Consider the following 20,254-nt stretch of genomic DNA (forward strand, 5'->3'; position numbering starts at 1 on the left):
CAGATACACTTGTGAAGTTTAAGAGACTACTAGACAGGTATATGGAGGAATTTAAGGTGGGGGTTTACATGGGAGGCAGGGTTTGAGGGTCGGCACAACATTGTGGACCAAAGGGCCTGTAATGTGCTGTAATGTTCTATGTTCTATATCCTATGTAAATTTGCCCCATAAGTTCTGATTACGAATCTCTAAGAGGACATTGACCCAACATATGGCATTAAAATATTCTCTGGATGATAAATGGAATGCAGAAACTGTCACACACTGAAAATCAAAGAGCATCCTCATTCTGCATAGACGATCCCCCCCAAAATCGTGCCAGGATTGATCAGTATTCAGGGTAGTATGTTTTTCAATTCAATTTGAAAGAATTTGAGTACACACACAATGTTAACTATTCTCATTTTTTGCTCCTGAATAACAAACTCTAACTTGGTACACAAGCTAAGTAGTATTGACTTCAGAAATAACAGTTCCATAATAGCACCTTTTAAGGGTGGTAAATTTAAAAGTTTATCTAATTAAGAAGCTATGTTCTATTTAAAATGAAGGACTCAATTATCAAGGCTATTTGGAGGATAAGTGACTCCAACTACTACATCAATTCTAATAATAAAAATACTGCCTGCTTTCTTTTTGCAACTAATTGCTCAACCTCTAATCTAATGCTATAAAGTCATTCTTTTAATCCAGTGCTTCATCTGTCTTTTGAATATTTGGCAATCTAATCATTTGGTGCCCTCTGGTGGAAATAAGATTTTAACCACTTTTCTCCTCTGAACTTACTCTGTACAGTAACAGTACAAATTCAATATTACAAGATTACAGCAGAGTATTCAAAATCATATGTTCAATGTCAAACTAGAGAAATCACATTCTGTATGTATTACTACAGTGTATTTAATATTTCAGTAATATTTAAGTAATATTGTAAATATATTGTTTGATTAACTTAGAGATACAGCACGGTAACAGGCCGTTCTGGCCCAACAAGCCTGTGCCACCCAAATTACACCCATGTGACGAACTAATCTACAAATCTGTATGTCTTTGGAATGTGGGAGGAAACTGGGGGAAACCCACACCGTCACGTTGAGAACATACAACAGTGGCATTGAGTTTGGGTCGCTGACACTATAATAGCATTACACTAACTACGACACTGCCATGCCACCCCTAAACATTAAACCAGCCTGAATTTGTTCAAATCTTCTTCTTATGTCCACGGACTGTCTATACATGGCCCAGCCAGAACTAGACACATTTTTGCGCCTTGTTGTTGAATTCGGCAAGATCTGCAACAGTACAGGGTTTCTCTAGCGATGGGCATTGCAGGAGATGTTGCATAGTTTGTGGCTCAGTTCCACATTCACAAATTGTCGGGCTGGTTGTATAGCCCCTTAGTGACACCTTTGAACGACCTACACCAGTCCTAAGTCTGTTACGGCACTTCCAGGTGGTTGCCTAGTTGCAATCAGCTCCTGGGGGAAGGCTTTCATCCAGTGGAATTTCCATCATTGGGGGTTGTTTAAGACTGGCCAGCCGGTCTTCTCACAAGGCAAGGTGGGCTTGTACACTGAGGTCACTACTACTTTGCTCAGCTGTCCAGTTAGAATTTCGATGGGGCCAAGGTAGAAGCATTCACATCGCAGCCCTGTTTCAACCAATTCTACCACCACTATGTGCAGCAAGAAGTGTATTCAACATTTTTAAAAATTTGTTCAAATGCGTATTGATGAATGAAAGCAAAACTGTATTATTGGTGTATGGAACATTGTTTTGACCAAGGCACAGATGGCTACGGACCATATGTGGGTTTTTTTTTAATTTATTGAGATACAGCTCAGAACAGCACTTCTGGCCCTTCAAGGTACACTTCCCAGCTATTTAACTGTAGCCTAATTATGGGACTATTTACAATGACCAACTAACCTACCAACCGGTACATCTTTGGACTGTGGGATGAAACGAAACTGGAGCACACGGGGAAAATCCACGTGGTCACGCAGTAGGAGGGGACATACAAACTCTGTACAGGCAGTGGCAGGAATTGAACCCAGGTCACAGGTACTGCAAAGCATTATGCTAACCATTACACTACCATGCCACCCCATAGTACTTGTTTAGATAAGCACCATGTTGGCATGGACACGTCAGTCTGAGTGGGCTGTTTCTGTATTGTGTGAGCCTATGACTTAAGGAACATATTTGGTTCATTGTACAGGAAATCTTACTCTAGTCAAATTGTATACATTATTAACTGCTAACTGGAGGAATACAGGCCCTCTCCAGCTTCCCATCTTCTGCTGAGTGGGAACTGCATTTCTAACTTGCAAATTGTTTGGAAACCTCCCTAATCTGGGGACAACCTGGATTGAATTGAACTGGTAAGCATCAAAATACTGAAAATTCAGAAGAAGCATTAATTATAGGCCTTATACAATCCTACTGGAAGTACATTAGGCAACAGGGATTACATACTTGTTAGAATGATTGTAGCTGAATTTTTCAATCATTATATTCACTGCCTTAATTCCCCTCATCTTTCTTTGGTTCTTATTTAATTATCACCAAACACACTTACTCTATCAAAATACATAGAATATTCAACTGTTGCATGCTATCAAAGTACGGCCTTTGTACGGAGACATGCCATTTGATTGGAGTTTGCCCCTGTCAGTTGAGATGGAGACATATTCAAGGAAACACATCACAGTTCAGAGTGACAGTGTGGTTGGAAGCTCCACGTTGTCTTGGGTAACAGGGAAAGTCCACCAACTGAAGCAGACTAACTGGTCATCAACTGCTGATAAAGTACCTTTAAAAACAGGCAGGTCTGTGGTCTGAGACACAGCTTCAAGAGAAGAGGAAGGTGAGAGAAGCCCTGGATACACCATCTGTGTGATGGGGTCTAATTAAGGGGCACAGTGTATGTACACTTAGCTGTGCCTCTGTTCAGCAAATGTCTTTGCATAAAGTCAAATGTACTGTGTCAAGAATTCAGCTTTCTGTTTTCAATTGTGTGGCAGGGTACAATTGTCTGCTACAGTATGCAATGGGAGATAAGAATACACGGGATGCCATTTATACAAGTCAGGGTTCTCAGTTATCAGTAAGAAAATGTTCCACTTAAAAATGAATAACTGTTGATGAAGGAATAGGTGTTGAATATTGATCTAAATCTTTTCATTTATTTTCACAGATTTTTTGAAAAGAGAGCAGGAATTCTACTTAGTGTGTGAAATCCATCATGAATCAAGGGACGATCCTTATATTAGCTGCTGCTATTTTCATGACAGGTATGAGATTCTATATTTAATCCTTTGTTTTAAATATTTTTTATACTGTTAGGTGTTTAGTGTTTCTCTCGAGCTTGTGCACCTTGGACACCAGATGCGCACACAACTGTTGAGCCCAGTTTTAAGCTCAAGGTCTGAGCTTAGCAACCATTGGTTCTACAATTTGGTTCCTCTTTGGGGAAAGACTTGTTTCAACACTCAGTCTGGAAAGATTTTAAAACAGGTCCCAAAAGACAAATTATTTTACTCTAAAATCATCTAACCTCATCTCCTGGGAGGAGTACCTGATTATCCCTTCAATACGGAGTGTGTTATGGTGAAGTTGCATGGCCCTTACAAACTGATTGCTTGCTAAATGAATACTAGGTATATTGAACTTGTTCCTGTGTTGCCACTGTGAAACGCTGCTTTCCTTTTCTTTCATACAGGTTCCCAAGCTGAACTCAATAGAGAGCAGATTCGTGATGCACTCTGGGATTACATCAGCCAATTGACCAACAATGACCTAAATGAAGGCTCAGAAATCAGCCAACAAGTCAAGTGAGTGTCAGCAATATTAGGAATAGTTACAGAAGTTGTGCTAGCTGGGACACACCTGGACATAGCAGCACAGGAAAATATTGACCGAAAAGCTAAAATACGGCTTTCTCTGCCAGTTTGAGATCAAATAGCAATGAAACTGGTGTTTGAAATGACAAATGTTGCTTCTGGCACATGCTGAAAGTATCTCAGCAAAGTAACGTTTATTCGTGTAATGAAATCAGATCAATGCCTATAGCTATGTGTATAAGCAGGTATACATTCAGGAATAGGAACAGCTTTATTTGAAGCCAGATGCAGCTACAGTTAAATACAGCCATGGAAAATGTAGATCCAAATAGATCCGTGTGCAGGAAGTAGCAGACATCAGACACAAGCCTTCAACCATACCAATGCTGTATCTGATATCTGCCACTTCCCCAACACAGATCCATTCAGGCCAACATTTCCCATGTCTGTACATAACTGTAATTGCATCCTGTCCTGTGTTACTAAAGAACATGTGCAATTAATTCCAAAAGGTTTTCTGATCCCAATGTCTTTCTTATTGTAAACCATCCAATCTTCTGCATGGTATGTTTGACAATTGGACTTGCAAGGTGCTCTGTCTAAATGTATCTCTTTCCTGTAACAAGAATAAGAAACAACTGTCTCTTCTTTTCCAGTCACCTTATTCAGGATCATCTGCAGACTGTCAATGACTATGCTGAGAATCTCCGACAGAAGTTGGCTCCTTACACCGATGGTCTTCATAAGAAGATGACAGTAGACATTGAGAGCCTTCACCAGCAGATAAGAGAACAGCTGGAAGACCTGAGGGAGAAACTTGCTCCATTTGCTGATGGAGTTCATCAGAAGATCAGCAGGAACATTGAAGAATTTCATCAGAAGTTGACCCCTTTTGCTGAAGACCTGGGCCAACAGCTGCGTAAGAATGCAGCGGACCTTCGGCAGAAGTTGACTCCCTTTACTGAAGAGCTACAGGCCAGATTGGAAGTGAGCACTGAGAACCTGAGGGAAGTCCTGACTCCCTACGCTGAGGAGCTCCAGGTGAAGATTGATGAAAACATGGACACCCTCAGGCAGAATATGGCTGCCAAAGCTGCTGAATTCCACTCCAGGTTTAATGAGAATGTCCAGGAGCTTCGCAATAGCTTGGCCCCCTATGCCAAGGATGTCCAGATCAAGATGAACCAACAAATTGGAGAAATGTCCCAGATGGTTGAACCATATGCCAAGAAGCTCCAGGCAAAAGTCAATGAGCATGTGGATGTTCTGAACCAAAGGCTGAACCCTTACATCATCGAACTGAAGGCTAAACTTAACGAGAACATGGACCAGAACCTGGGCCCATTCATTGAAAATTTCAACACCAACGTTAACCAGGGAATCGAGGAGTTCCATCAGAACCTGGCTCCCTACACTGAGCAGCTGAAACAAATCATCAGTCAGAATGTGAAGGAGATGCAGGACAGACTTGTCCTGAATGGAGGCAATGTTCAGCAGGATCTTCAGACCCAGCTCACCACTTTATGGGGCAACCTCTGGCAGCATCTGCAGAACTAATTGAGATGTAGAATGTGGCTCTATCAAACTGTGTGTCAAGACTCAGGAGTCCTCTTACTATCTCAAATGGTAATATGCCGAAAGTACTTAATTGTTTTTCGACTGAAAAGTATTAAAATCAAATACTGAAATTTTGGAGTGTGAACTATAAAATACCTGCAATAAAGCTTTAATATCTGAGAAGTTTTTCTTGCTTTACTAATGGTCGAAAATAGTTATCACTAGAACTATGTAAATCATACTGCACAGAACAAAGCAATTCATCCAATTCGTCCAACACACTACATCCCATTTTCCCACACGTTTCCCCAATTACTGCAAATATCTCTGACAAGCATTGGTACAATGCAATTTTTGGAGATACTTATTGAAATCACACCTGCCCTATTCTGCCATATCTTTGATGGAAATCTGCTCCTTCTGCAGCTTGGACAGCCTTCATAAAGTATTTCAACCATACTTAACATCAGTAATTCAATCAGTGTTTCAAAGATTCTAATACAACTTCAATCCTGTATATATATTTGAACAGGTCATTTCAGCAGGCAACGGAACCTGCTAACTTCAATGTTTAGAGTGCAAGATCTGTAAGACGTAGGAACAGAATTAGGCCATTTGGCACATCAATTCTGCTTCACCATTCAATCATGACTGTTTTATTTTCCCTCTCACCTGATTCTCCTGCCTTCTCCCTGAAACCTTTGACACAGCTACTAATAAAGAATTGACCTACCTCCACTTTAAATATTCCCAATTACTTGGCCTCCATACCTGCATGTGATAATGAATTCCACAGATTAACCACCCTATGGCTGAAGATATTCCTCCTCATCTCTGTTCTAAAGGGGTGTCCTTCTATTCTGAGTCTGTGCCCTTTGGTTCTAGAGTCTTCGACAATTGGAAACATCCACTTCAGAAGTACTCCCTTTAAGCCTTGCAATATTTGTTAGATTTCAATCAGATTCCCCCGCAATCTTCTGAACTCCAGTGAGTACAGGCCCAAAGCCATCAAACGCTCCTCATATGATAGCACTTTCATTCCCAGGATCATTGTTGTGAACCTCCTCAGGACCCTCTCCAACTGCCAGCACATCCTTTTCTAAACACAGAGCCCAAACCCATACATACACACCATATCTGTACACACACTGTCCCACACCACACCAGAACCATGTTTGGGTACCTGATATGTTCTGTGCAGGTGACTGCGGATCTCTGATGAACACTTACCCATTCATGCCAGCTGCTTATTACAAGCTTGTTGAAAGCCTGAAGATCACTACGATCAGGGACTGGACAGTGGGAACAAGAGTTTATGCTCAGTGCAAGGAATAAGGTGTCTAGGTGCAATTAAAAGATCAGAGAGTGAGAATCGATGGAATTGGAAGTGCAAACAGAGAGTTTAAGGATGCAGATAATCCAGTGGAGCAGAAAAGAAGTCATTTCAAGAGAGACAGATACAGATTCAGATTTATTTATCATATTTGTGTTAACAATGAACACAACCCAAGGGTGTGCTGGGGCACCAAGTGTTTCCACATAATTCATCACTAACATCACTGGCCCACAACATTCCAATAAATAACACAAGGAGCAACAACAGCAAATTAGAAGAGACAATAGCAACAAAACAAACCCCTTTTCTATCCATCTCACCCATTCACACACCCTGACAGGCCTCCAAACCCAGAGTAGTTCACCCTTGGGCCTCCAGGCCTTGTCTCTGGATTCTCAGACTCACAGGCATTGGGCCTCCAACTTCAGACTTCACAGGACACTGATCATGGGTTTGACCTTCAGACCTCAACTTCCAGACTTGCACAGATTTCTCACCCTGGTAACCCGTGTCTTCATGATTCCTTTGGACTCCCATGACTATTTTGAGCCCCTACTTCTACCTTCAGGCTTATAACTTTGGTTTTTCCCTCGGTACTTTGCCGGGTTTGACCCTGGAGCTTCTACTTCCACGTCAGTGGAATTTTCCATATCTACTGCTATATCAGAGTCATGGGTTCCCACCCTAAATACATCATTGATTTTAAGTGGTGTTCAGCTTGCAGCACCAGAGAACAGAATAATTCTTCAGGCAAGTTACCCAGAGCCAAGTCCATGACACTAGTAATAACTCAGCCACATGAGTTGAAGGTAGAAAGGTCACAAGCCCATAGTGACAGTTAATTTAAGACTTAGAAGGTCAGATTGGGATTTCTGCAGTCATAAATGTAATCACAGTTGCGCCAAAGCTAAGGACAGAATCAGGCAATAATATCCTGTTAATTCCCCCAGGCCGTTCTGTTGTAGCCAAAACATTGTGAACCAGCCTAATCCTAGCTAGAAGGTCCATAACACTCACCAGTGTAAATCAAGTAGTTTTTCAATATAAAGAGGGTTTCTCCTTCTGTTACCCTTTTGGATAGTGAGTTCAAGACACTTAACACCCTCGAGGTGAAAACCATTTCTCATCTCCCCTCTATGCCACTTGGCTTTTGTTGCTCTTTGAAGGAAAAAAAAATCAGTCCTACCTCTTTACTGTAGATCCTCATAATTTTACACCCCTCAGTCAACTCCCAAAGAAAACAACCCAAGCTTCTCTTCTCAAAGCTGAAATGACCTGGTTCTGTCAAGAGTCTTGAAAGAAGTGGCAAGTGAGAATTGATACAATGGTTTTAATTTTCCAAAGTTTCTTAGATTTGGGAAGGTTACTATTTCTTAGTCACTCATTTCAGTATTGAGCAGACTACACCTCTGTGACTGCTTCATATGCTTACGTCCTTTCTGTGGGACGGTGGTGGACTGTTATCATTAGTACTCATAGTGTTCTGTTAAATATATTGTCGCGCTCTGGTCGTGGTGGGGGGGGGGGGGGCATGTGGTCCTGGCCAGAACTCCTAGCAGCCAGTACTATTTATTGTACTTGTTTAAAATGCTTTCGTGGGATTATAGTGGGATGTTCAAGTTAATTTATTGTTACCTTTCAGCTCGGGTTATTCTAATGTGCGTTTGTGGGTCACCCTGACATAACCAGGGTTTGTAATAATCACCTCCCCTGTCTGTGTGTGATTGAGTGGCTTCTCTCCCCGGGCCATAGTGCCTGGTCAGTTTTTGTACTTGTCGCAATAAAACTGGCAGTTGAGCATTTCTGATCTGTTATCATGGACCGAATGCTCACCTCGCTGGTGTCAGGAGTGGGATTAGAAATTGACGGCGAGATTGAAGAACTACGACGTCAAATAGAATGCCTTAAAATCTGGGGAATAAGTCGAAGGACTGAGTAGTATGCCTCCCCCGCACCATCAGGCCAGGCTCTTGAAGACGGGACGCAGACCCGAAGGGAGGACTTGGGAACCGAGCATGGTGCTTTTCCAAGGATCCCCGATGGGGCGAGCATACCCAGGCTCCAAAGTCTGGGGCACACAGCGGAGCATATCACCTGCCTCACTCTCAGCCCATGCAGAACCCAAGACGTCGCAGCCATGGAAGGACGGGCAATATGGCAGGCACCACCGATGCCCCTGGAACAAGAGGACAACCAAATGGCCTCAGGAGTTCACACCATAAGGTCCACCATGAAGCTCCCAGATACAATGGTACCAGCCGCTTGGAGCCTTACATGGCGCAAGTGAAACTTACGACATGGCACAGCAGATGGAGCCCCACCAAGACGACAGTACACCTTGCCCTGGCGCTGGAGGGGATGCCCTGCGGGCCCTCCTCGACCTAATATCGGCTGAGCAGCGTAACTACAGGGCCCTCATCATGGTGCTGAGATGGTGTTTCGAGCTGAGGCCATTGGAGGAAGCATTGAGGGAAGAACTGGCAGCAGGCAGAACCATGTGAGAGAAAGCCTGGGGGCACTTGCAGCAGATCTCCATCACTGTGCTTGGCATGGCTACCCCCAGTTCCCTCCTGCAACCCAGAAAGAGCTTGCCCTTCACACCTTTCTAAAGGTGCTGATACCCAAGTGCATTCAGAAGCATGGCACCAGCAAAGGCAAAGAGGGCAAAACCGATTTTAGCCCCCAAAGTGTTCCAGCATCGCCCCGCACACCACGAGCCCAGGCTTCTGTCAGCAAGGCAGAGGAGGAAACAGACAAGCTGGAGCCAGTGAGACAGGTATAACCAGCACTGTGCAGACCCTGCCATAGGCCACGGTACGATCTCTGCTACCAATGTGGCAAGGCAGGCCAAGTGGCCAGGAATTGCCCAGCACCAGCACCACACCGCAGCCCAGTGCAGCCAATGGGAAATGCCAAGTGGGTGGCAATACCTGAGACTTCCAGCAGAATCCTTCCGTTGTTGCCTCTCCGGGTGGGCCATTTGGGTGAAGAGCATGGCTTGTACGTGGCCTGCGTGGTGGAGGGCATCAGATGCCGTGCATCAGTAGGCACAGAGTCGACCAGCACCATCATCTGTCCCGGAGTCCTCCCCAGCAGGGACCAGCCAATCCTGCCTGCGTGTACAACGATGGCGGTCCAGCTGGCTACGGTCACAGGTGACTGTGCGGCGATGTGAAGAAAGAGGTGGCTGCGCGTCGCAGTGGAGAAAACCACAGTGAAGCATGAGGTGTGGCCAGCTGACTTCTAGGAGTCCTGCATAATTGGCTGGACCTGCTGTCCCACTGGGGGGGGAGGGCATGTGTGAATGTGCCAGGGGCAACTCCCTACCTCCGTGCAGAAGCCACGGTCTCCGCCAGGGAAGCTCCAGGATGCAGACGCATTGGGGGCAGCAACAGCCACCATTGATCTCACAGCGGCCCGTGTTAATGCAGCACAACCCACAGTGGCCCACAGCAAACCAGGGGCAAGTGTCAGCAACCACTATCTGAGGAAAAGAACTCTAAAGATTCAAAATCCGCTAAGACAAAACCCTTATTCTAACACTAATTCCAGTTTCAGATATCCCACAAGGCAAAAATATCCTCTCCCATTTATCCTGTCAAGATCCCTTATATGTTTCAATTAGGCCACCTCTCAGTTTTCTAAAGTGCACACACAAAAGATAACCGGTTCAGTCTTTCCTCATGAGACAACACACCCATTTCAGATATTGTCTCCACTGAGCAGCTCCTGTCCTTGTTTAATTGAACTATGCACACCATTCCAGATGTGGTCTCACTCATACCCCATCTAACTGAAGAATAATCTGCCCACTAGTGAATGCAACCCCTCTGACAATAAATAATACTCCATTTTGTGAGCTTTCTCAGGTGTATAAGATGATAAGAAGCATTGATTGTCTGGATAGCCAGAGGATTTTCCTCAGGGCTGAAATGACTAGCACGAGGGGCATAGTTTTAAGGTGCTTGGAAGTAGGTACAGAGGGAATGTCAGGGGCAAGTTTTTCCACACAGAGTGGTAGGTGTGTGGAATGCACTGTCAGCGACGGTGGTGGAGGCGGATACAATAGGGTGTTTCAAGAGACTCTTAAGCACATGGAGCTGAGAGAAATAGCGGGCTATGGTAATCCTAGGCAGTTTTAAGAGTAAATTACGTGGTCGGCACAACATTATGGGCTGAAGGGCCTGTAATGTGCTGTAGATTTCTATGTTCTTATTTACTGGCTGTAGCTTTATTTTCATCTTTTCTGATCCATGCTCTAGGACACCAAGATCCTTCTGTATCACCTAAACCCACCAATTACATCACGTACTGTATATCTTTTATTTTTCCTACTAAAAAGGACAATACCACAATTTCCACCATACATTTTGTCACCTCTTACATCCTCTTCACAACTTGCTTTCACACCAGTTGTGTCACTGACAAATTTAACATCGTAACTTTATCCAGGCCAGTTGTACTCGTCTTAAGACACACTGAGACACACAAGCCATTTCATCCTTCTGACCAGAAAAGTACCATTTATGCGAACTCTTGGCTTTTTCTGTTAACTATCCTGTTTTCTATATGAAACATTACCTCTTCTGCCTGTAAATTTTATTTTCACAGTAATATTTGATGTGACACTTTATCAGTTTATCAACTTGCAGACTTGTCCAATGTGTCCCACTTCGTTCAGTTCAAGCAATAAGCTGACTTGAATATGTATTTGATCTGAATGGTTGCCTTGACAACAGTACTGTGGCTTCCTGACTTTCACATGACCAAGTCCCACTGAAAATGTAAAGGATTTGAAAGTTGGAGGGGGAGGGGGAGATCCAAAATGATAGGAGAAGACAGGAGGGGGAGGGATGGAGCCAAGAGCTGGACAGGTGATAGGCAAAAGGGATACGAGAGGATCATGGGACAGGAGGTCCGGGAAGAAAGACAAGGTGGGTGGGGGAACCCAGAGGATGGGCAAGGGGTATATTCAGAGGGACAGAGGGAGAAAAAGGAGAGTGAGAGAAAGAATGTGTGTATAAAAATAAGTAACAGATGGGGTATGAGGGGGAGGTGGAGCATTAGCGGAAGTTAGAGAAGTCGATGTTCATGCCATCAGGTTGGAGGCTACCCAGACGGAATATAAGGTGTTGTTCCTCCAACCTGAGTGTGGCTTCATCTTTACAGTAGAGGAGGCCGTGGATAGACATGTCAGAATGGGAATGGGATGTGGAATTAAAATGTGTGGCCACTGGGAGATCCTGCTTTCTCTGGCGGACAGAGCGTAGGTGTTCAGCAAAGCGGTCTCCCAGTCTGCGTCGGATCTCGCCAATATATAAAAGGCCACATCGGGAGCACCGGACGCAGTACATCACCCCAGCCGACTCACAGGTGAAGTGTTGCCTCACCTGGAAGGACCGTTTGGGGCCCTGAATGGTGGTAAGGGAGGAAGTGTAAGGGCATGTGTAGCACTTGTTCCGCTTACACGGATAAGTGCCAGGAGGGAGATCAGTGGGGAGGGATGGGGGGGACGAATGGACAAGGGAGTTGCATAGGGAGCGATCCCTGCGGAATGCAGGGGGGCGGGAGGGAAAGATGTGCTTAGTGGTGGGATCCCGTTGGAGGTGGTGGAAGTTACGGAGAATAATACGTTGGACCTGGAGGCTGGTGGGGTGGTAGGTGAGGACCAGGGAAACCCTATTCCTAGTGGGGTGGCGGGAGGATGGAGTGAGAGCAGATGTACGTGAAATGGGGGAGATGCGTTTAAGAGCAGAGTTGATAGTGGAGGAAGGGAAGCCCTTTTCTTTAAAAAAGGAAGACATCTCCCTCGTCCTAGAATGAAAAGCCTCATCCTGAGAGCAGATACGGCGGAGACGGAGGAATTGCGAGAAGGGGATTTTTAAAGAAAGGGGCTTCCCTTCCTCCACTATCATCCCCTTTTCGCAATTCCTCCGTCTCCGTCTGGGTAGCCTCCAACCTGATGGCATGAACATCGACTTCTCTAACTTCCGCTAATGCCCCACCTCCCCCTCGTACCCCGTCTGTTACTTATTTTTATACACACATTCTTTCTCTCACTCTCCTTTTTCTCCCTCTGTCCCTCTGAATATACCCCTTGCCCTTCCTCTGGGTCCCCCCCACCTTGTCTTTCTTCCCGGACCTCCTGTCCCATGATCCTCTCGTATCCCTTTTGCCAATCACCTGTCCAGCTCTTGGCTCCATCCCTCCCCCTTCTGTCTTCTCCTATCATTTTGGATCTCCTCCTCCCCCTCCAACTTTCAAATCCCTTACTCACTCTTCCTTCAGTTAGTCCTGACGAAGGGTCTCGGCCTGAAACGTTGACTGCACCTCTTCCTAGAGATGCTGCCTGGCCTGCCGTGTTCACCAGCAACTTTGATGTATGTTGCTTGAATTTCCAGCATCTGCAGAATTCCTGTTGTTCCTACTGAAAAAGATACTTACTTTGCCCAGTCAGTTTGTTTACATGCAGTACATACATTCATATCTGCATCTAGCAAAGAACAAAATTCCCTCGTGGTTTTTGATAGTTTTTTCACAGAAATGCTAATTTTACACATGATATTCAGTGTGAGCCTGAGTGAGATCAAGTGTAAGTCTACAGATAACTGCTAAATCTCCGAGGATCCCACAATTAGCAATTTGCAGGTTATTCCAGTCAGTGATGGTTTCTCCAATTCCTTCCTTCGATTGGCTCTTAGTTTTAGTTACCAGATTTATAGCTTTAGACAGTTTCTGAATGCACTGGATTAAAGTGAGTGCCTAATATCGTAACTGCCTCAGTGAGTAGATCAAATACCTACCAATAAATGAAATACCACTGTTCAAATTAATTTCTACATACTAGTTTTCTTTCTTGAGTAAATCGCCCTGTTCTGCTCATTTTCTCCTCTTTCCACTGCACTATAATATCATTACCGCAGGGGGAAAAAAATCTCCATTTGCTTCAAGTATGCATTAAACAATCCTGCGTCTTGTCACAATTTAACCTTCCAATATATCCAGCCATACTCCAGTCTACCATTTTCCTCAAGTATCATTTACCTGAACAACCTGTTCATGTAATTTGACATCTGGACGCAGTGCCACATTTTCACAGTTTCCCCAAACTCATTTAGTGTCACGTCCCATATTTTTTGCAGCCTTTAATAACTCACAAAAGGCATCAGCCACTTGACACAGTATTAACAGGTCAACTCTGCATCGAGTGGAGCTACTGTCCCATGGTGTCCCCATCTGGGTTCAACCCTGACCTTGGGCACTGTCAGCTTCAGATCCATCTATACATCATGTGTACATCAAAACAGACATTTCCGTTAACAGCCAACACAATCTACGGCAGCCTGCAAGTATCGCTATGCATTCCAACACCAACACAACATGCCCACAACGCTTCGCAGAGCAAGACAAAACACACAAGCAACAAAACAACTACAGCAAAACAATCCCTGTTCCTCCCTCCTACACACACAAACAAACAGTTGTCCAACCCCAGGACAGGCCTCTGGGCCTCCAGCGTCCAGTGAACTTGTAGATTCACAGACACGGGGCTTCATTTTCCCCATTGGATTCACAGTGGACTCAGGGCTCTGTGTGCAGTTTGCACGTTGTACATGAAGCAAAGTGGGTTTCCTTCAAATGCTCCTTTTCCTGACACACCTCAAAGTCAGACAGGTTGGTAGGTTATTGGACATTGTAAATTGCCGATAGACGGTTAGAATATGAGGAGATTTGAATGGAATGTGGGAAGAATTTAAAAATGCAGTTAATATAGTGTTAATGTAGGCTGTTGTTTGTCAAGGACACCATTGGCCAAAGGCCTGTTTCTGTGCTGTGTGACTCTGTGACCATGAGGTCGCAGGTTTAAGCAGCAGTGATCGTCTTGTGTGAATATGTTCACATGGAGAACTTTAAGGCCTTAGCAGGTAAAACGATACAAAATCATAGATTCTTTTATCTCAGACAGGACCTTGTTAGGCCCAGCATTTCTGTCCAAGGAATTAATTCCAATCATCACACTTTCCACATGGCTTTACAATTTGCTTCCTCTCGATCTATTTGCGGAGGCAAGGGGAGACTCTTTCCATCCGCTCCACAAGATTCATTCCAGATGCCAGCAACTCATTATTCCTACATCTCCCATCTGCTTCCTTTGCTGATGATCTCGAATCAATGTTCTCAGGTTACCTAACCTGCTGCCAATGATGACAGACTCTCCCTGTATTTCAAAATACCTCACCCCAAGTCCATAGAGTGATCTAATGTTACATAATAACAAATCATGGCCTTTGGACTGAAAATCTAATCTTGAATGGAATTTGCCCTCTCAGGTTGAGTTGGAGTCATGGTGAAGGCAGCAGTTCAGAGTAACATTCTTGTTGGAAGCTCCACATTCTCCTGGTTTTCAGGGAAAGTCCACGAGTCGAACACAAATGTACCAACTTTGTTATCAGCTGCTGATAAGGTGCCCTTATATAGAGTGAGCATCTGTGGGCTGCCACACAGATCTCCTGGAAGAACGCAGCAGAAACAGGTGAGAGGAGCCCTGACGCTCACTTTTCTCCACCCCAGCGAGCTTGCCTGCTTATCCTTTTAACTACTCTCTATGGACAGCTTCACTGATCAGGCAATTGGTCAAGGCATAGAAACTAAAGAACAGCTTTCTATGTTTCTGTAATGTTACAGGGTATAATAAACTGGGAGTTTGATAGGTTCTTCATTAGTATGGGATCAAAGTTTATGGGGAGAATGTAAGAGAATGGGTCTGAGAGAGAAAATAAATCAGTTTTGATTGAATGGACGAGCGAATTCGATGGGCCAAAAGGCTCAATTCTGCTCCTGTGATTTATGGTTTTATTACTGACACGTCACAGGCTAGATGTATGCAGGATACTTTCTCTGGCTGAAGAGTTTAGGATCCCGGGGTGGGGTCGGAGTTTCAGAGCAAAGGGTGTGCCATTAAGGACATCGAAAAGAAGGAATATTGTAAATTAGAGGTCAGTAGGACTTTGGAAGTCTGGAGGGCTCAGTCACTAAGCTCATTCAAAGCAGATATGGATATATTTCTGGTTGCCATGGGAACCTAGCGATATTGATACAGTGCAGGAAAATGGTGGTGAGCTCAAAGATCAGCTTTAATCTCAATAACTGAACAGGTTCAAAGGGCTGGATGCTGACTCCTTGTATAACAGATAGAGTTCAGAAGGGGGCAGTAATACTCGGGTAGATTTTCCATGTGGGTTTAAACCCTGGACTAACTCTGATCGCTATTTCTTTTCACAGATTGACTGCAAAGGGATACAGAACTAATCTGCCATACTCAATATCATTTGAGAACACCACCATGTTTCCCAAAGCAATCCTCCTGCTTCTGGCTGCTGCCTTTCTCACAGGTATGAGATTCAAATATTCCTGTTCTCTTATTCTGGGACGATGACTGGGATTTTATTGCCATTTCCAGTCTTCAAAGATGGTTCTTGATTGACCTTGGACTCACTAGCTTCACTTCACTGACGTGCACCTGATTTTAGCTCTGATCTGAATTCTGGAGCCCCTTGCATTGTCTATTCCTCCACACATCGGCTCCTGGGTGCAACTTGTTCCTCCCCTTACTGCGTACGTCTTAAATCCACGTTACAAATAATCAAAGACCTGGGATTTTACTCAATGACTCATTCAGCTACAGTATATCCCCAAAGAGGAGTGATCAGCAAGATACAGTGTGAAGTCTTGTTACACATCATTTGGTTGAATGAACAGTAGATGTTGTGGAATGTTCCTGCTGTGTTCCTACTCTGATCACCTCAAATTTTCCTTCCCATAGGCTGTCGGGCTGAGAGCAATGGAGATCAGGTTCGAGATGCCTTCTGGAATTACATCAGCCAAATGACTGAGGAAGCCCAGGATAGTGTCGAGCTGATCCAGAGCTCAGAAATCGGACAGCAACTCAAGTGAGCATTTGGGGTTTTAATGGGTACTAAGAACAGATCAGCAACGTCTATTGAGCAAGGAGCTGGCCAGGCATGCCTTAGGACTGGAACACTGCAACAGTCCGAGAGTTTCTTTACAATAATTTTATAGAATCTGATCCTCACCAACATTATTGTCCAGCTCTATTTGTTAATTGACCAGTTTAAGATGCCAGTGAAGTCTCAACTGTGGACACAGATTTCCTTCCCTTAAGGACATTATGGACTTCTATAATAACACAGTCAATCTGCTATAACAAGAGTGATATTTTGAATTCTAGATGTAAATGTTTTTCACGAGGAGCTGAATTCATTATTTCAGATTAATCGTCATGGTTTTGTAGATTGGTTTTACCAGGAACATAACCACTGTGCTGTAATATTAAAGTGAAGGATCCCCAGCAAGTTTAAAAACAAACAAGAATGAGAATAAATGATAAAAGGGGTAAACTCATCAGGGCTTGTGGAACAGATACCCAGCAAAACTTAACAGATAGGTAATAATAGATTGAATGAAAACTATTGTGTGACTCACATCCTCCCTCTGCAATGAAAATCTATAGTTATCCTCAGAAGATTTTGTGATCCAGAATATCCTTTATAAGCTCTCCTTTCCAGTGTGCATTTGTTTCAGAACCAGCCATGTACGTAGCTCTGTCTAAATGTATCTCTTTCCTGTAATGAGAATAAGAAACAACTGTCTCTTCTTTTCCAGTCACCTTATTCAGGATCATCTGCAGACTGTCAATGACTATGCTGAGAATCTCCGACAGAAGTTGGCTCCTTACACCGATGGTCTTCATGAGAAGATGACAGTAGACATTGAGAGCCTTTGCCAGCAGATAAGAGAACAGCTGAAAGACCTGAGGGAGAAACTTGCTCCATTTGCTGATGGAGTTCATCAGAAGATCAGCAGGAACATTGAAGAATTTCATCAGAAGTTGACCCCTTTTGCTGAAGACCTGGGCCACAGCTGCATAAGAATACAGCGGACCTTCGGCAGAAGTTGACTCCCTTTACTGAAGAGCTACAGGCCAGATTGGAAGTGAGCACAGAGAACCTGAGGGAAGTCCTGACTCCCTACGCTGAGGAGCTCCAGATGAAGATTGATGAAAACATGGACAGCCTCAGGCAGAATGTGGCTGCCAAAGCTGCTGAATTCCACTCCAGGTTTAACGAGAATGTCCAGGAGCTTCGCAATAGCTTGTCCCCCTATGCCAAGGATCTCCAGATCAAGATGAACCAACAAATTGGAGAAATGTCCCAGATGGTTGAACCATATGCCGAGAAGCTCCAGGCAAAAGTCAATGAGCATGTGGATGTTCTGAACCAAAGGCTGAACCCTTACATCATCGAACTGAAGGCTAAACTTAACGAGAACATGGACCAGAACCTGGGCCCATTCATTGAAAATTTCAACACCAACGTTAACCAGGGAATCGAGGAGTTCCATCAGAACCTGGCTCCCTACACTGAGCAGCTGAAACAAATCATCAGTCAGAATGTGAAGGAGATGCAGGACAGACTTGTCCTGAATGGAGGCAATGTTCAGCAGGACCTTCAGACCCAGCTCACAACTTTATGGGGCAACTTCTGGCAGCATCTGCAGAACTAATTGAGATGTAGAATGTGGCTCCATCAAACTGTGTGTCAAGACTCAGGGGTCCTCTTACTATCTCAAATGGTAATATGCCGAAAGTACTTATTGTTTTTCGACTGAAAAGTATTAAAATCAAATACTGAAATTTTGGAGTGTGAACTATAAAATACCTGCAATAAAGCTTTAATATTTGTGAAGTTTTCCTTGCTTCAGGACTAACGTCAGGACGAAGGGTCTCGGCCCGAAACATCGACTGTACCTCTTCCTAGAGATGCTGCCTGGCCTGCTGCGTTCACCAGCAACTTTGATGTGTGTTGCTTGTATTTCCAGCATCTGCAGAGTTCCTTGTGTTTCCGAGTTCACTCAACCTGTTTTCATAAGGAAAGCTCCCCAATCCAGGCAACATCCTTGCAAACCTCCTCAGTACCTCTGCACCCTTTCTATGGTTTCCACATCCTTCCTGTCATGAGGCGACCAGAACTGAGCACAAATATTCTTTGGTTTGCTTACATAATTCATTATTGGTTAAATGTAAGAAGCCCATGAATAGTATACATCATTACTCCACCATTTCCTATGTGACCACCTCACTAACTTAAAACTAAGTGCACAAGTATCTCCAGGCTCTTGTGCTTTTCTTTCAGTTAGTTTTTGGAGTTATAGGATGTAACAGTGATGTTGAGGATGTTTTAAAATGAGTACAAGATGACAACCTACCTGTTGAAGCATAGCATATTTTATTCTTCACAAGAAAGAGAGGTATTGGAGTTTAAATAAAAACACTGTACGTGTTTCTTCACAAGGGGAGAGAAACTTTTCAGTTAAAAGAAGCCGAAAACATACAAAATTCACAGGATCATAAACAGTAATAGGGATAACAATAATAATAAATAAATGAAGCAGAAATAGATGGCTACATTGGAAAGATAGACATGTTGGATTGTACAACGGATAACTGGATGATGTACGCTGAATGAATTGAACAGTATTTTGAAGCAAATGAAAGAGCCAATGAAAAGTGATTGCCAGTGCTACTGAGTGCAACAGGTGGAAATTGTAGTTTGCTTAGAAGTTTAACTGCTCCAACCAAACCATCCAAAGTAAGCTTTGTTGACATCATGAATGTAATTCAAGAACATTTAGAACCAAGACCATTGTAGTTTGCAGAATGCTTTAGGTTCCATGAGCAGAATCAAAAGTAAGAGGAGTCCCTTTCAGTTTCTGTGGCTGAATTGAAGAGATTGTCCGAGCATTGTCAGATCAGTGATGGGCTTAATAATGCAGAAAAATCATTTAGTTTGTGGAATCTTACAAGAAAACATTCCAAAACAGCTCCTAACTAAAGCACAAATCACATTTAAAAGAAGAGTTGAAATCGCTGCATCAATGGAAACAGCAGTCAGAGACGCAATTGAGTTGTGGTCAGGAATGAAAGTGAGAGTGAATAAAACTGTAATGTCTGTACAGAAACCTGCCTGGCCGAACAAATTGTTTTACTGCTGTGAAAGAGGTTCACATACACCAGATCAATGCAGATTCAAAGGCAAAATTTGCAAAAATGCAATGAGGTAGGACACACACAAAGAGCATGTTGGGAAGACAAAAATAAAATGATGACAGAGGGAATAGATAAAGTCAAATTGCATTTTCAAAAAGAACACTAATCTGTATGATGCTGATGAAAGATTTGGCAAATTAATGAAGGTACTCAAAGATGTCACAGCAGTGTTAAAGAATGGCATTGGAAAACTCAAATGTATCAATAGTAAAATCGTGTTTAATAAAAACTCCACAACTGAGTTCCATAAAGCTTGTCCAGTTTCTTATACCATCCATGATAAAGTAGCCAGTGAACTCGATCACAAGGAGCCTGGAGGAATTATTTCCAAGATTGAGTGCAGCACATGGGCAATGCCAATAGCCAAGAAGAATGGGTCTGACATGA

General features: G+C 43.6%; 1 protein-coding gene and 1 pseudogene across 1 annotated transcript; both read left to right on the plus strand.

Annotated features, from left to right (window-relative positions):
• Window positions 1-2,887: 2,887 nt before the first annotated feature.
• On the plus strand, window positions 2,888-5,588 carry LOC134336497 (apolipoprotein A-IV-like). Its single transcript, XM_063030770.1, has 4 exons — window positions 2,888-2,929; window positions 3,203-3,299; window positions 3,728-3,839; window positions 4,505-5,588. The coding sequence occupies exons 2-4, from the start codon at window positions 3,251-3,253 to the stop codon at window positions 5,403-5,405; spliced, it is 1,062 nt and encodes a 353-aa protein (XP_062886840.1). The 5' UTR covers window positions 2,888-2,929; window positions 3,203-3,250; the 3' UTR covers window positions 5,406-5,588.
• Window positions 5,589-15,088: 9,500 nt separating this feature from the next.
• Window positions 15,089-20,101, plus strand: LOC134336498 (apolipoprotein A-IV-like; annotated as a pseudogene).
• Window positions 20,102-20,254: the final 153 nt, after the last annotated feature.

The sequence above is a fragment of the Mobula hypostoma genome, chromosome 22 (assembly GCF_963921235.1).
Source record: "Mobula hypostoma chromosome 22, sMobHyp1.1, whole genome shotgun sequence".
Lineage (NCBI taxonomy): Eukaryota > Metazoa > Chordata > Chondrichthyes > Myliobatiformes > Myliobatidae > Mobula > Mobula hypostoma.

What these genes read in the sequence shown, in the direction of transcription:
- LOC134336497 (XM_063030770.1), top strand. Translation starts at nt 3,251, where the DNA reads ATGAATCAAGGGACGATCCTTATATTAGCTGCTGCTATTTTCATGACA. An exon ending in TGCTGCTATTTTCATGACAG is followed by an intron (nt 3,300 to 3,727) that starts GTATGAGATTCT and finishes TCTTTCATACAG; the next exon opens with GTTCCCAAGCTGAACTCAAT. An exon ending in GAAATCAGCCAACAAGTCAA is followed by an intron (nt 3,840 to 4,504) that starts GTGAGTGTCAGC and finishes CTTCTTTTCCAG; the next exon opens with TCACCTTATTCAGGATCATC.